At 49.4% G+C, this 13,908-nt stretch overlaps 1 protein-coding gene across 1 annotated transcript in view; it reads right to left on the reverse strand.

Annotated features, from left to right (window-relative positions):
• The window catches only part of LOC309547916 (uncharacterized protein), an 84,801-nt gene extending 71,498 nt beyond the window's left edge, over positions 1 to 13,303 (reverse strand). Inside the window, exons 1-3 of the mRNA XM_082247916.1 lie at positions 13,217 to 13,303; positions 8,211 to 8,528; positions 2,801 to 3,059 (exon numbers count right to left, since the gene is read on the reverse strand). Coding sequence (XP_082104042.1) covers positions 2,801 to 3,059; positions 8,211 to 8,523 — 572 coding nt within the window. The 5' untranslated portion in view covers positions 8,524 to 8,528; positions 13,217 to 13,303. The remainder of the gene's footprint in view (positions 1 to 2,800; positions 3,060 to 8,210; positions 8,529 to 13,216) is intronic.
• Positions 13,304 to 13,908: the final 605 nt, after the last annotated feature.

Here is a 13,908-nt window from a genome sequence, read left to right on the forward strand (position 1 = left end):
CCAGTGATTTACAGGTTGCCACTGGAGTCCTCTTCCACTCCTCCATGAGGACATCATGTTGCTGGTGGATGTTAGAGACCTTGTGCATCTCCACCTTCCATTTAAGGATGCCCCACAGATGCCTAATGGGGTTTAGGTATAGAGACATGCTTGGCCAGTCCATCACCTTTACTCTCAACTTCTTAAGCAAGGCAGTGGTCGTCTTGGAGGTGTGTTCGGGGTTATCATATTGGAATACTGCCCTGCGGCCCAGTCTCCGAAGGGAGGGGATCATGCTCTGCTTCAGTATGTCACAGTACATGTTGGCATTCTTGGTTCCCTCAATGAACTGTAGCTCTCCAGTGCCGGCAGCACTCATGCAGCCCCAGACCATGACCCTCCCACCACCATGCTTGACTGTAGGCAAAAAAAAAACGTATCTTTGTACTCTTCACCTGTTTGCCGCCACACACGCTTGACACCTTCTGAACCAAATAAGTTTATCTTGGTCTCATCAGACCACAGGACATGGTTCCAGTAATCCATGTCCTTAGTCTGCTTGTCTTCAGCAAACTGTTTGGGGCTTTCTTGTGCATCATCTTTAGAAAGGGCTTCCTTCTGGGATGACAGCCATGCAGACCAATTTGATGCAGTGTGCAGCGTATGGTCTGAGCACTGACAGGCTGACCCCCCACCCCTTCAACCTCTGCAGCAATGCTGGCAGCACTCATACGTCTATTTTCCAAAGACAACCTCTGGATATGACGCTGAGCACGTGCACTCAACTTCTTTGGTCGACCATGGCGAGGCCTGTTCTGAGTGAAACTATTGTTGGTCTTGGCTACCGTGCTGCAGCTCAGTTTCAGGGTCTTTGCAATCTTCTTATAACCTAGGCCATCTTTATGTAGAGCACCAATTCTTTTTTTTTTTTCAGATCCTCAGAGAGTTCTTTGCCATGAGGTACCATGTTGAACTTCCAGTGACCAGTATGAGAGAGTGAGAGCGATAACATCAAATTTTACACACCTGCTCCCCATTCACACCTTAGACCTTGTAACGAGTCACATGACATTGGGGAAGGAAAATGGGTAATTAGGCCCAATATGGACATTTTATATTAGGGGTGTACTCACTTTTGTTGCCAGCAGTTTAGACATTAATGGCTGTGTGTTGAGTTATTTTGAGAGGACAGCAAATTTACACTGTTATACAAGCTGTACACTCACTACTTTACATTGTAGCAAAGTGTCATTTCTTCAGTGTTGTCACATGAAAAGATAGAATAAAATATTTACAAAAATGTGAGGGATGTACTTACTGTTGTGAGATGCTGTACCTAGAAGGGTGCTACACAATTTTGGAGGTGTGCAACTTGGATGTGACATGCTGTCCCTCGGCAAAGTCGGAGCCACTGTTGCATGTAAAACATTCAGGTATGACTTTCATGCAACTTTTGAGAGTTAACATTGAAGTCTGCAGCCCTCAAGTTGCATGAGAGTCAGACCGAAGTAGTGCATGAACTACTTTAGCCACATCTCGCCCACCCTATAGCAGATTGACGGCGGGAATGTGGTTACATTATCCTGACCGGACGTCATATGACGGCGGCAGGATAATGTGCTCTGCGCGCCCCCCGGGGGCGCGCAGAGCGGCGATCGGTGATGCGAGGTGTCACACTGACTCCCTGCATCTCCGATCTCGGTAAGGAGCTTACTGACGTAGGCTCTTTACCATGTGACCAGCCGTGTCCAATCACGGCTGGTCACATAGTAAACAGGAAGAGCCGTTGATCGGCTTTCCTCAGTACGTGCCTGACAGGCACGAGTAAGGGAGCGCCGATCGGCGGCTCCTCTGACAGGGGGGGGGGGTCGGCACTGGTAATCAGATCATTGATTACCAGTGCAGACCCTCGGGGGGGTGCCACTAGAAACACCAGGGATGCCCACCCATGACCCCAGGGATGCCCACTATGGCCACCAGGGATGGCAATCAGGGCTCAGGGAGCCCCCCATTGCCCTCCCCATCAGTGCTGCCCGCCAGTGCCCTCCCCATCAGTGCTGCCCACCAGTGCCCATCATTGCCATTGATCAGTGCCACCCACCAGTGCCCATTATTGCCCACCAGTGCTGCCTATCAGTGCCCATTAGTGCCCATCAGTGCCGCCCGTCAGTGCCAATCAGTGCCCTCTATCAGTGCCCACCAGTGCTGCCTATCAGTGCCCATCAGTGCCACCTATCAGTGCCCATCAATGCCGCCTATCAGTGCCCATCAATGCCGCCTATCAGTGCCCAGCAGTGCCGCCTATCAGTGCTACCTATCAGTGCCACATATCAGTGCCTATCAGTGCTGCCTATCAGTGCCACCCCATCAGTGCCTCCTCATCAGTGCCTGTCAGTGCAGTCTCATCAGTGCTCATCAGTGCAGGAAAAAACGTATTTATTTACAAAATTGTATAACAAACAAAAAAACGTTTTTTTTTTTCAAACATTTCGGTCTTTTTTTTATTTGTTTAGCAAAAAAGAAAAAACCTTGCAGTGATCAAATACCACCAAAAGAAAGCTCTATTTGTGGGGGGGAAATTACATAAATTTGGTTTAGGTACAGTGTTGCATGACCGCGCAATTGTCATTCAAAATGCAACAGCGCTAAAAGCTGTACAGAGTTTCACAGCTGCTACCTTGTGGAGTGCTAGCTAGAGATGACAGGGTAATAAAGAACGTATAAAAGCCTTACAAGTACTGTTAGATGAGAAGAACAAGGGGAAGAGCAATGGTCATTTTAAGCTACAATCCTTTTACAACCGCTCATCATGGCAACCCACCTTAGGCTGTCCGAGAAAGCCTCCAGGCCAAACTTTGAAGGACAATATCCCCCACCGACAACAGCCAATCTCCCGAAGGCACTGGATACCATAACAATGCGTCCTCTGGCTTTTCTGACAAGATGCAGCAAGCGCACCGTGACATCGACAGTCCCAAGAAAGTTCACATTCAGGACCTCAGAGAAGTCTTCTTTTGTTTGCCACTCATTGGGAGCAAAAGTATTGGTGAAACCAGCATTGTTCACCAGTCCCCACAGCCCTGTGAGCCATGAAACAAAGTAATGTCAGTACTATGTAACTCCTGAAATCAGCAAAATATCAAAACACTTTGTAATTCTTTAGCAATAAGTATGTTTCTAAAGAAATGACTTCCTTTGAGGGTAAAACAAGGATATTTATAAAACCAGGCATTTATATATTTTTATTTTTTTTAAATTCCTAACCTGAAAAAAAAAAGTCTTCTGATAATAAGCCCCTGACATTCAGAGCCTTTCAAAGAAGAACTTCACTCAAGATAAGTTATAAGGGGTACTGAAGTCATCACATTAGATGTCTGGATTTTCGAGGCCGGCAGCTTCTCAATGCCAAAGAACCTCCAGTGTCTCCTTATTTTGTGGCTGAGAAAATTTGGGATTGAAGTGCCACACCAAAATCTGATCGTCCAGATATACATTTATTCAGTGACTTAACAAGAACCTTCAGGGCCCCGGTACAAGAAACCATTAAGGCCCCCCCCCCCCCATCCCCAGCTGGGGCCCTTCTATCTGAGTGGTGGCAGAACATCAGGGCCTGGTAACAAGTGTGACCTATGTGACCCTAGTAGTTCAGTAATTTTTTATTTTATTTTTTAAGAGAGAACAGTTTTGGCAGAACAAAGGTGTTCTGCCGAAAACTCCAATTTGCCAAAATCTCCAACCACGTCACTTCCGTGACTCTCCAGTAGCAATATTTGGAGTTTGACGAGTTAGTGTTTTCACAGAACACCGGCAACTATACACTACGGTACATGACGAGTTGGCTGTTCTGAAAAGTAGGAAAAATGTTGTTGCCGCCTTTGAGGAGGCCATGTTTTTGGTTAGTAGCGGGCGGACTAACAATGTCCACTCAATATAGCCTGTACCGTAGTGTATACACTGCCGTGTTCTGAAAACACTGAAATCTCCAATAATTGCTGCTGAAGAGTCCCCGGAAATGACACTCCAGTACATGCTATAATGAGCGGAGGTTGTTAGTCTCCCCGCTACCAACCAGCAGCATGGCCACCTACAAGTCGGTTAATTTTTCCTCTTTACCCGGTGTTCTGTCAAAACAGCCAACTCGTCATTTACCATAGTTTATACGCTGCCGGTGTTCTGTTAAAATAGCCAGCTCATCGAAATCTCCAATTATTGCTACTGGAGAGTCACCGGAAGGGACGTGGTTGGAGGTTTTGGCGAGCTGGAGCTTTCAGCAGCACACTGGAACCTGAAGTGATGTCGCTCCGGTCCTCCTAGGCCATAGAGATGAGCAGAGGCCATCTTTCCTTCGTTCATCTCTGTAAAAAATGAGGATGAAACGCGTCGGGGAGGAGACACTAGTGCTGACATCAGGCCACTGTCTGATACCGGGTCGGTAGTGGTACCCATTGTCATATGGTTTTACAATTCAGTTTATTTTGGCTTTTAACATACACTTCCAATAAATACTAAACTATGGAGACTTCATCGGGCTCCTGGTGAGCTTTATTTACACCAGCTACATCTGGATGGTGCGAGCTGGTGAACAGCCTTCCCCATAACAGATGGTGGATCTACACTGAGTGCGTGTTTGGTGAACAGCCTTCCCCATAACAGATGGCGGATCTACACTCAGTGGCGGATGGTGCTCAAAATTTTTTTTTTTGGGGGGGGCGCAAAAAGAAAAATGTAATAGGTATTGCTTCGCGGCAAAAAACGCGGTAAAAAATTGCGTGACTTTGAGGTCATGGTACAGGCATGGTACAGGCATGGCACAGGTGATGGCACAGGCATGGCACATATGATGATATAGGCATGTCACAGGTGATGGTATAGGCATGTCAAGGGTGATGGTACAGGTATGTCACAGGTGATGGTACAGGCATGTCACAGGTCATGGCACAGGCATGTCACAGATGATGGTATAGGCATGTCACAGATGATGATAGAGGCATGGCACAGATGATGGTATGCATGTCACAGGTGATGGTACAGGCATGTCACAGGTCATGGTACGGGCATGGTACAGGTCATGGTAAGGGCATGGCACAGGTCATGGTACAGGCATGTCACAGGTGATGGTATAGGCATGTCACAGGTGATGGTAAGGGCATGTCACAGGTCATGGTAAGGGCATGTCACAGGTCATGGTAAGGGCATGTCACAGGTCATGGTAAGGGCATGTCACAGGTCATGGTAAGGGCATGTCACAGGTCATGGCACAGGTCATGGTACAGGTCATGGCAAAGGCATGTCACAGGTCATGGTACAGGCATGTCACAGATCATGTCACAGTAATGTCACAGTCATGTCACAGGTCATGTCACAGTCATGTCACAGGTCATGGTACAGGCATGTCACAGGTCATGTCACAGGTCATGTTACAGGCCATGTCACAGTCATGTCACAGGTCAGGTCACAGCACACAGGTACAGGCATGTCACAGGTCATGTCACAGGCATGTCACAGGTCATGGTACAGGCATGTCACAGGTCATGTCACGGTCATGGCACAGGCCATGTCACAGGTCATGGTACAGGCATGTCACAGGTCATGGTATAGGCATGTCACAGGTCATGGTACAGGCATGTCACAGGTCATGTCACAGTCATGTCACAGGTCATGGTACAGGCATGTCACAGGTCATGGTACAGGCATGTCACAGATCATGGTACAGGCATGTCACAGGTCATGGTACAGGCATGTCACAGGTCATGGTACAGGCATGTCACAGTCATGTCACAGGTCATGGTACAGTCATGTCACAGGTCAGGTCACAGATCATGGTACAGGCATGTCACAGGTCATGTCACTTACCTGCTCTTGGGCTGGCTCACTCGACCGGACTGCTGAAGATGGAGACACGTTGCTCCCGGGTCCGGAGGGACAGCTCCCATACATGGTGCTCCCCCGCAGGTTCAGGCCATGAGGGGGCGACACGCCGACACTGGACACCCCGACTTCTCCGGCACTGCGGGCATCTCCTCTTTTGCCGATCCCTGGAGGTGAAGAAGTGACAGGATGTGATCCTCCTACAGCAGAGCACAGACTTCCAGTTATTCTGTGCCAGCAGCTGCAGCGGTGATAATCTGCGATCAGACATCTGATCGCAGTTTATCTCTGCATGCTCCGATCGAGCTGACCAATCATTCACAACGTGAGGCCGCCCGCCCCGCTGCAGCTGCTGGCACAGAATAACTGGAAGTCTGCGCTCTGCAGGAGGATCACATCCTGTCACTTCTTCACCTCCAGGCTCCTCTGGTACTGCTCCGGGCGGTGGGCTCCCTCCGGCGTGGCGGCGACTGGCGACTCCTCGGTCCTCCAGGCTCCCGGCTCCCGCCTTCGTCCTCGCCAGAGTCCCCCAGCCAATGGCATCAGGTAGGTAAGCAAGTTCCGATCCGATCCATCCGATTCACTCAAGTGTCACGCGGTGGCTCTTGCTCTCCTGTGTCCTCTCTCCGGCGGAGGTGATCATGACGCCGGGGCAGTACACCGGCCCCATGTGTTACGTCACCAGGTCCATGTCCTCCTGTGATTGATCCACGCTGGAGTCTGGACCAATCACAGACCGGACATCAGTAAAGTGGGGAGTGTCAGGGCGCATTGCTCTGCGCCCCAATGACCCCCAGAAGAGCGCCAATCGGCGCCTCTATTTGCAGCACGTGGGTTCAAAAACCCCACCCCCCCCCCATACCCAGCACTAAGTCCGGCGCCCCTAGTGGGCAAAAATTGTCAATTTTTTTTTATTTAATCTTTTTTTTGGGGGGGCGGCGCCCCCTATCGGCCGGCCACCACTGTCTAAACTTAGTGCGTGTTAGCTGCTGTAACAGCAACCAGCTTTTCCAATGAATGACCATGTCACAGGGGTGCGGGGGATGATTCTGGAGCACTGTACTAGATCACTTCTACACTTTTCAAGACACCACCGACTTTTTGTGCACATCTTTGCACTGAACTATGAGCTTTCACCAATAAGTTTATATTGCTAATCCTACCATGGGACTGTGCATTTAAACCTACAGCATATTTTTCACTATATTGGTTTTTTATTGTTGATTTTCATTCAAGATTTGACATTTTGTATATAATTTTTTTTCACTTTAGCACTTTTTGGTCTTTATTTTGATGTGTTGTTTATTTATAATACAGTATTCACATTTCACTGTAGTTCATACACTTTTGGTGCTAATCACTTTTTTCTTAAGATTATTTATAAGTTTGGTATATTACTTACAGTACGTCACAAAAGTGAGTACACCCCTCACATTTTTGTGAATATTTTATTATACATTTTCATGTGACAACACTGAAAAAATGACACTTTGCTACAATGTAAAGTAGTGAGTGTACAGCTTGTATATAAATGTGTTGTCCCCTCAAAAAAACTCAACACACAGCCATTAATCAAATAAACAAAACGCAGCGCCAAAGGCTGAGATACAAAAGTTAATCAATCAATAATCAATCAATAAATATTAAATATATACTAGCTCATTAGGAAATACTTACCTTAAAATGAAGCCCTGACACGGTCGCCCAGACACCACTGAGGGAGCTGTCATGTTCCCTCGGCGTCTCTTCCGGGTTCGGCGACTCCGGCGCTGTAAATGGCCGGAGCTGCGATGACGTCACTTTCCAACAAGGAGCCGGCAAGGATCTCTGAAGGTCCGCTAGACCTTCAGATCGCATGCGCTGCTGGTGTCAGCGGCTGCATTCCGGGCGAATATCTCCTAAACCTTGCAGGATTAGGAGATATTAATTTTACCTAGAGGTAAGCCTTATTATAGGCTTACCTGTAGGTAAAAGGCAAAAAGCGACAATATTACCGCTTTACCTGCTCCCCATTCACACCTGAGACACTAATGAGTCACATGGCTCCGGGGATGGAAAATGGCTAATTGGGCCCAATTTGGACATTGTCACTTAGGGGTGTACTCACTTTTGTTGCCAATGGTTTACACATTAATGGCTGTGTGTTGAGTTAATTTGAGGGGACAGCAAATTTACACTGTTATACAAGCTGTACACTCACTACTTTACATTGTAGCAAAGTGTCATTTCTTCAGTGTTGTCACATGAAAAGATAATAAAAATGTGAGGGGTGTACTCACTTTTGAGAGATACTGTATATGATATAAAATTGAAAAGGGGTCATCTATGTGTAAAGCATATGCAGTATATGGGGGAAAAATTACCTTCATTTCCAACAATGCTTGATACCCATTCGGCAGCAGAGCTGACACTTTTGCTGTCGCTGATATCCAGGATTCTTGTTTTCAGTCTGCTGGAGGTCTCTTTCTTCAAATTTTTGGCTCCTGTCTCCGTCAGACAAGCAGCCAGGACCTTCATCCCACGTTTGTCCAGCTGCTTAGCCAGCAAGTTCCCAAATCCAGAATCACATCCAGTAATAAAGACATATTTGTCAATGAGATTCTCCAGTATCTGACTCTGCCTGTACCATCTGTACAGAAGAATTAAACCCAACGCCACCAGCAGGGGGAGCCACATTTGTTCTGTAATAAAATGTATTGATGTAGCTGAACTTCATGTTGATATAAAAGTAGCAAATTCATGCAACTATGTAATCATTTATACATCATTAACTGTATTTTTCCAAATACAAGCAGTGTAAGAACCTGAATTTGGCTTGGTTTCAGCCTCTTGCAGTCTCTGTACAGGAGAGATCAGGCTGGGAGAAGGAGAAGGAGCCAATCAGTTGTGCTGCAATGCAAGGAGCAGGGGGATAGCTACAGGGGTCGCAATTGCGACCCAGCCCTGTGCTCCAGGGGCCTGTGTAGGCCCCCCCTACACATGAATAGGAGGGGTGCAGAGGATGGGAGGTCAGCAGGGCAGTGGATAGGGTCAGCAGTTTGTAGGGCAGCGTACAGAGGCCATTTGTTTGTAGCGCAGTGTACAGGGGTCAGCATAGCAGAGGACAGGGGTCAGAAAAGCAGTGAATGGGATCAATAGCACAGAGGACGGGGCAGAAAGGCAGTGTTTGGGGGTCAGCAGCACAGAAGACACGAGTCAGAAGGACAGTGTATGCCAGGGGTGTCCAAACTTTTTTTAAAGAGGGCCAGATTTGATGAAGTGAACATGCGCGAGGGCCGACCATTTTATCTGACATTCTTTGTACCATTAAAAATAAATGCAAATTAACTATTTTATGCAAAGTTTATTGCAAATGGCATACTTTTCCATTTCGTCACATGGATGACAAATCTAAACAGGTGTTATGCCAGTTATCATGGAGAGGGCGCTGGTCCTGTTATACTAGCGCCAAATTTATTTGTGTTTTTTAGTGCTCCCTTATTAGGTTAAGTCTGAGGCCATATTGAGCAAGGGATATAAAGCTGGTGGGGACGGGCGGTGGGTGTTAACAATAGTGTATTCACATGTACATGGACGTTGAAAGATCCAGAGATCCCAGTGGTCCTGAGCAGTGCTCTGGGATACACAGGGGCCACAACAATAGATTTTTCCAAATTACCTGTGGGGCCATATTAAAGCGGCCTGGGGGCCGCAATTGGCCCGCGGGCCGGACTTTGGACATGCCTGGTGTATGGGGTCAGTAGCACAGAGGACAGTGGTCAGAAGAGCAGCATATGAGGTCAACAACACTGAGGACAGGGGTCAGAAGGGCAGTGTATGGGGTCAGCAGCACAGAGGATAGTGGTTAGAAGGGCAGTGTATGGGGTCAGCAGCACAGAGGACAGGGGTCAGAAGGGCAGCGTATGTGGTCAACAGCACAGAGGACAGGGGTCAGAAGGCCAGTGAATGGGATCAGCAGCACAGAGGACAGGGGTCAGAAGGGCAATGTATGGGGTCAGCAGCACAGAGGACAGGGGTCAGAAGGGCAATGTATGGGGTCAGCAGCACAGAGGACAGGGATCAGAAGGGCAGCATATGGGGTCAACAGCACAGAGGACAGGGGTCAGAAGGGCAATGTATGGGGTCAGCAGCACAGACGACAGGGATCAGAAGGGCAGCATATGGGGTCAACAGCACAGAGGACAGGGGTCAGAAGGGCAGTGTATGGGGTCAGCAGCACAGAGGACAATGATCAGAAGGGCAGCATATGTGGTCAACAGCACAGAGGACAGGGGTCAGAAGAGCAGTGTCTGGGGTCAGTAGCACAAAGGACAGGCATCAGATGGGCACTGTATGGGGTCAGCAGCACAGAGGACAGGGATCAGTTGGGCACTGTATGGGGTCAGCAGCACAGAGGACAGGGGTCAGAAGGGCAGCGTATGTGGTCAACAGCACAGAGGACAGGGGTCAGAAGGCCAGTGAATGGGATCAGCAGCACAGAGGACAGGGGTCAGAAGGGCAATGTATGGGGTCAGCAGCACAGAGGACAGGGATCAGAAGGGCAGCATATGGGGTCAACAGCACAGAGGACAGGGGTCAGAAGGGCAATGTATGGGGTCAGCAGCACAGGGGACAGGGATCAGAAGGGCAGCATATGGGGTCAACAGCACAGAGGACAGGGGTCAGAAGGGCAGTGTATGGGGTCAGCAGCACAGAGGACAATGATCAGAAGGGCAGCATATGGGGTCAACAGCACAGAGGACAGGGGTCAGAAGAGTAGTGTATGGGGTCAGTAGCACAAAGGACAGGCATCAGAAGGGCAGTGTATGGGGTCAGCAGCACAGAGGACAGGGATCAGATGGGCACTGTATGGGGTCAGCAGCACAGAGGACAGGGATCAGAAGGGCAGTGTATGGGGTCAGCAGCAAAGAGGACAGGCATCAGAATGGCAGTGTATGGGGTCAGCAGCACAGAGGACAGGGGTCAGAAGGGCAGCGTATGTGGTCAACAGCACAGAGGACAGGGGTCAGAAGGCCAGTGAATGGGATCAGCAGCACAGAGGACAGGGGTCAGAAGGGCAATGTATGGGGTCAGCAGCACAGAGGACAGGGGTCAGAAGGGCAATGTATGGGGTCAGCAGCACAGAGGACAGGGATCAGAAGGGCAGCATATGGGGTCAACAGCACAGAGGACAGGGGTCAGAAGGGCAATGTATGGGGTCAGCAGCACAGACGACAGGGATCAGAAGGGCAGCATATGGGGTCAACAGCACAGAGGACAGGGGTCAGAAGGGCAGTGTATGGGGTCAGCAGCACAGAGGACAATGATCAGAAGGGCAGCATATGTGGTCAACAGCACAGAGGACAGGGGTCAGAAGAGCAGTGTCTGGGGTCAGTAGCACAAAGGACAGGCATCAGATGGGCACTGTATGGGGTCAGCAGCACAGAGGACAGGGATCAGTTGGGCACTGTATGGGGTCAGCAGCACAGAGGACAGGGGTCAGAAGGGCAGCGTATGTGGTCAACAGCACAGAGGACAGGGGTCAGAAGGCCAGTGAATGGGATCAGCAGCACAGAGGACAGGGGTCAGAAGGGCAATGTATGGGGTCAGCAGCACAGAGGACAGGGATCAGAAGGGCAGCATATGGGGTCAACAGCACAGAGGACAGGGGTCAGAAGGGCAATGTATGGGGTCAGCAGCACAGGGGACAGGGATCAGAAGGGCAGCATATGGGGTCAACAGCACAGAGGACAGGGGTCAGAAGGGCAGTGTATGGGGTCAGCAGCACAGAGGACAATGATCAGAAGGGCAGCATATGGGGTCAACAGCACAGAGGACAGGGGTCAGAAGAGTAGTGTATGGGGTCAGTAGCACAAAGGACAGGCATCAGAAGGGCAGTGTATGGGGTCAGCAGCACAGAGGACAGGGATCAGATGGGCACTGTATGGGGTCAGCAGCACAGAGGACAGGGATCAGAAGGGCAGTGTATGGGGTCAGCAGCAAAGAGGACAGGCATCAGAATGGCAGTGTATGGGGTCAGCAGCACAGAGGACAGGCATCAGAACAGCAGTGTATGGGGTCAGCAGCACAGAGGACAGGCATCAGAAGGGCAGTGTATGGGGTCAGCAACACAGAGGACAGGCATCAGAAGGGCAGTGTATGGGGTCAGCAGCACAGAGGACAGGCATCAGAAGGGCAGTGTATGGGGTCAGCAGCACAGAGGACAGGCATCAGAACGGCAGTGTATGGGGTCAGCAGCACAGAGGACAGGCATCAGAAGGGCAGTGTATGGGGTCAGCAACACAGAGGACAGGCATCAGAAGGGCAGTGTATGGGGTCAGCAGCACAGAGGACAGGCATCAGAAGGGCAGTGTATGGGGTCAGCAGCACAGAGGACAGGGATCAGATGGGCACTGTATGGGGTCAGCAGCACAGAGGATAGGCATCAGAAGGGCACTGTATGGGGTCAGCAGCACAGAGGACAGGGGTTTGAAGGACAGTGTATGGGGTCAGCAGCACAGAGGACAGGGGTCAGAAGAGCAGTGTATGGGGTCAGCAGCACAGAGGACAGGGGTCAGAAGGGCAGTGTATGGGGTCAGCAGCACAGAGGACAGTGGTCAGAAGGGCATTGTATGGGGTCAGCAGCACAGAGGACAGAGGTCAGAAGGGCAGTGTATGGGGTCAGCAGCACAGAGGACAGGGGTCAGCAGCACAGAGGACAGGGATCAGAAGGACAGTGTATTGGGTCAGCAGGGTGGAGGACAAGGGTCACTGTTGTCAAGGCAGGGGATGGGGGGTCACTGCTGGCAGGGCACTCAGCTAAGCTCCTTCTCCCATCCCACACAGCCTGGGCATGGCTAGCAGATCTCCTCCTCCCCATACAACACATTGCTGTGGTTGTATGTAAGGATCTCCAATCTCAGCACAGTGTGTAGCTGGCCACTGCAGCGGTGTTGCCATTCTGACAATGGAACTTCACAGGTCAGAAATGTAACAAAGCAGCCAAATACAGACTCATGGCCGTAAATAATTTTTTCATTACACATACTACCCACCGCCATACATTCCACACCCCTCTCCTGCACATTCTACCCACAGCCTTGCCCAATATTTAGCGCATGGTAAACCCTGCCCACTTTCGGGCACGCCACATTTCTTTATTTATTGATGCCTGGGGCTCACTCATGATCTTGCACACAGGTCCACTCATTTCATGATACACCCCTGCCTCGAAGAGGATTCACTGCAGATCACTTTTCAGAGGGCAGTAGCAAGTGCCACCCATTCAAAAGATCCCTCACTAATGCAATTTCAGCAAATTAAACAGATATACTACTCAGAATCTATCTTCAGATCTGTAGATGAAAGCTTAGAAAGAAGAAATCCTTACCTGGTCACCCGTAGAGGTGTATAGGAAGAGGATTCCTGAGTCTCACAAGCAACGTGGTGCCTCCAACAGAGGGCTTGGTGCAGCTTTTCTCCAGAGGGGAAATTCTGTCCTTTTGGAAAAACACCCTGCCCAGCAGTAAGGGAGAAGGGGAAGCTGGAACTGGCAAGCATGTAATTATTTTGTAACAAAATAGAAAAAAAAAAAAAAGGCAAGACATAGCAAGCGCCATCGTCATCCAGATTCGCAAGGACTTGCAACACAAGTATGCTGAAGGTTGTGTCCTCCTATGATCCATGGACTGGGCCTGCACCCAGCACTTCTGTGTTTATGCCGTGTGGAGTTTTCATCATTTTCAGTGACTTTACAGGGGCTTAGTGGGTAGTAACTCGGGTCCCTAGTTCAAGCCCTGGTCAGGACACCTTCTGCATAAAGTTTTAAAGTTTACATGTGTGCTTGTGTGGGTTTCCTCCCACGCTCCAAAGCCGTGCTGGGATGTTAGTTGGGTGCTTTCCAAGCTGGTGCTTGTGTGTGAGATAGACTTTAGATTGTTAACTCTTTGAGCGGACTGATATGAATGCTATACAGTAAAAAATGGATTTTTGTAAAATCTTACCGTAAAATCCTTTTCTCTTAGCTCATTGACAGACGTAGTCCTCGGTGATACAGCACCTTCGGGTTATGTTGCCTCCACA

Source organism: Pelophylax lessonae (genome assembly GCF_965119305.1).
Source record: "Pelophylax lessonae genome assembly, chromosome: 2".
Lineage (NCBI taxonomy): Eukaryota > Metazoa > Chordata > Amphibia > Anura > Ranidae > Pelophylax > Pelophylax lessonae.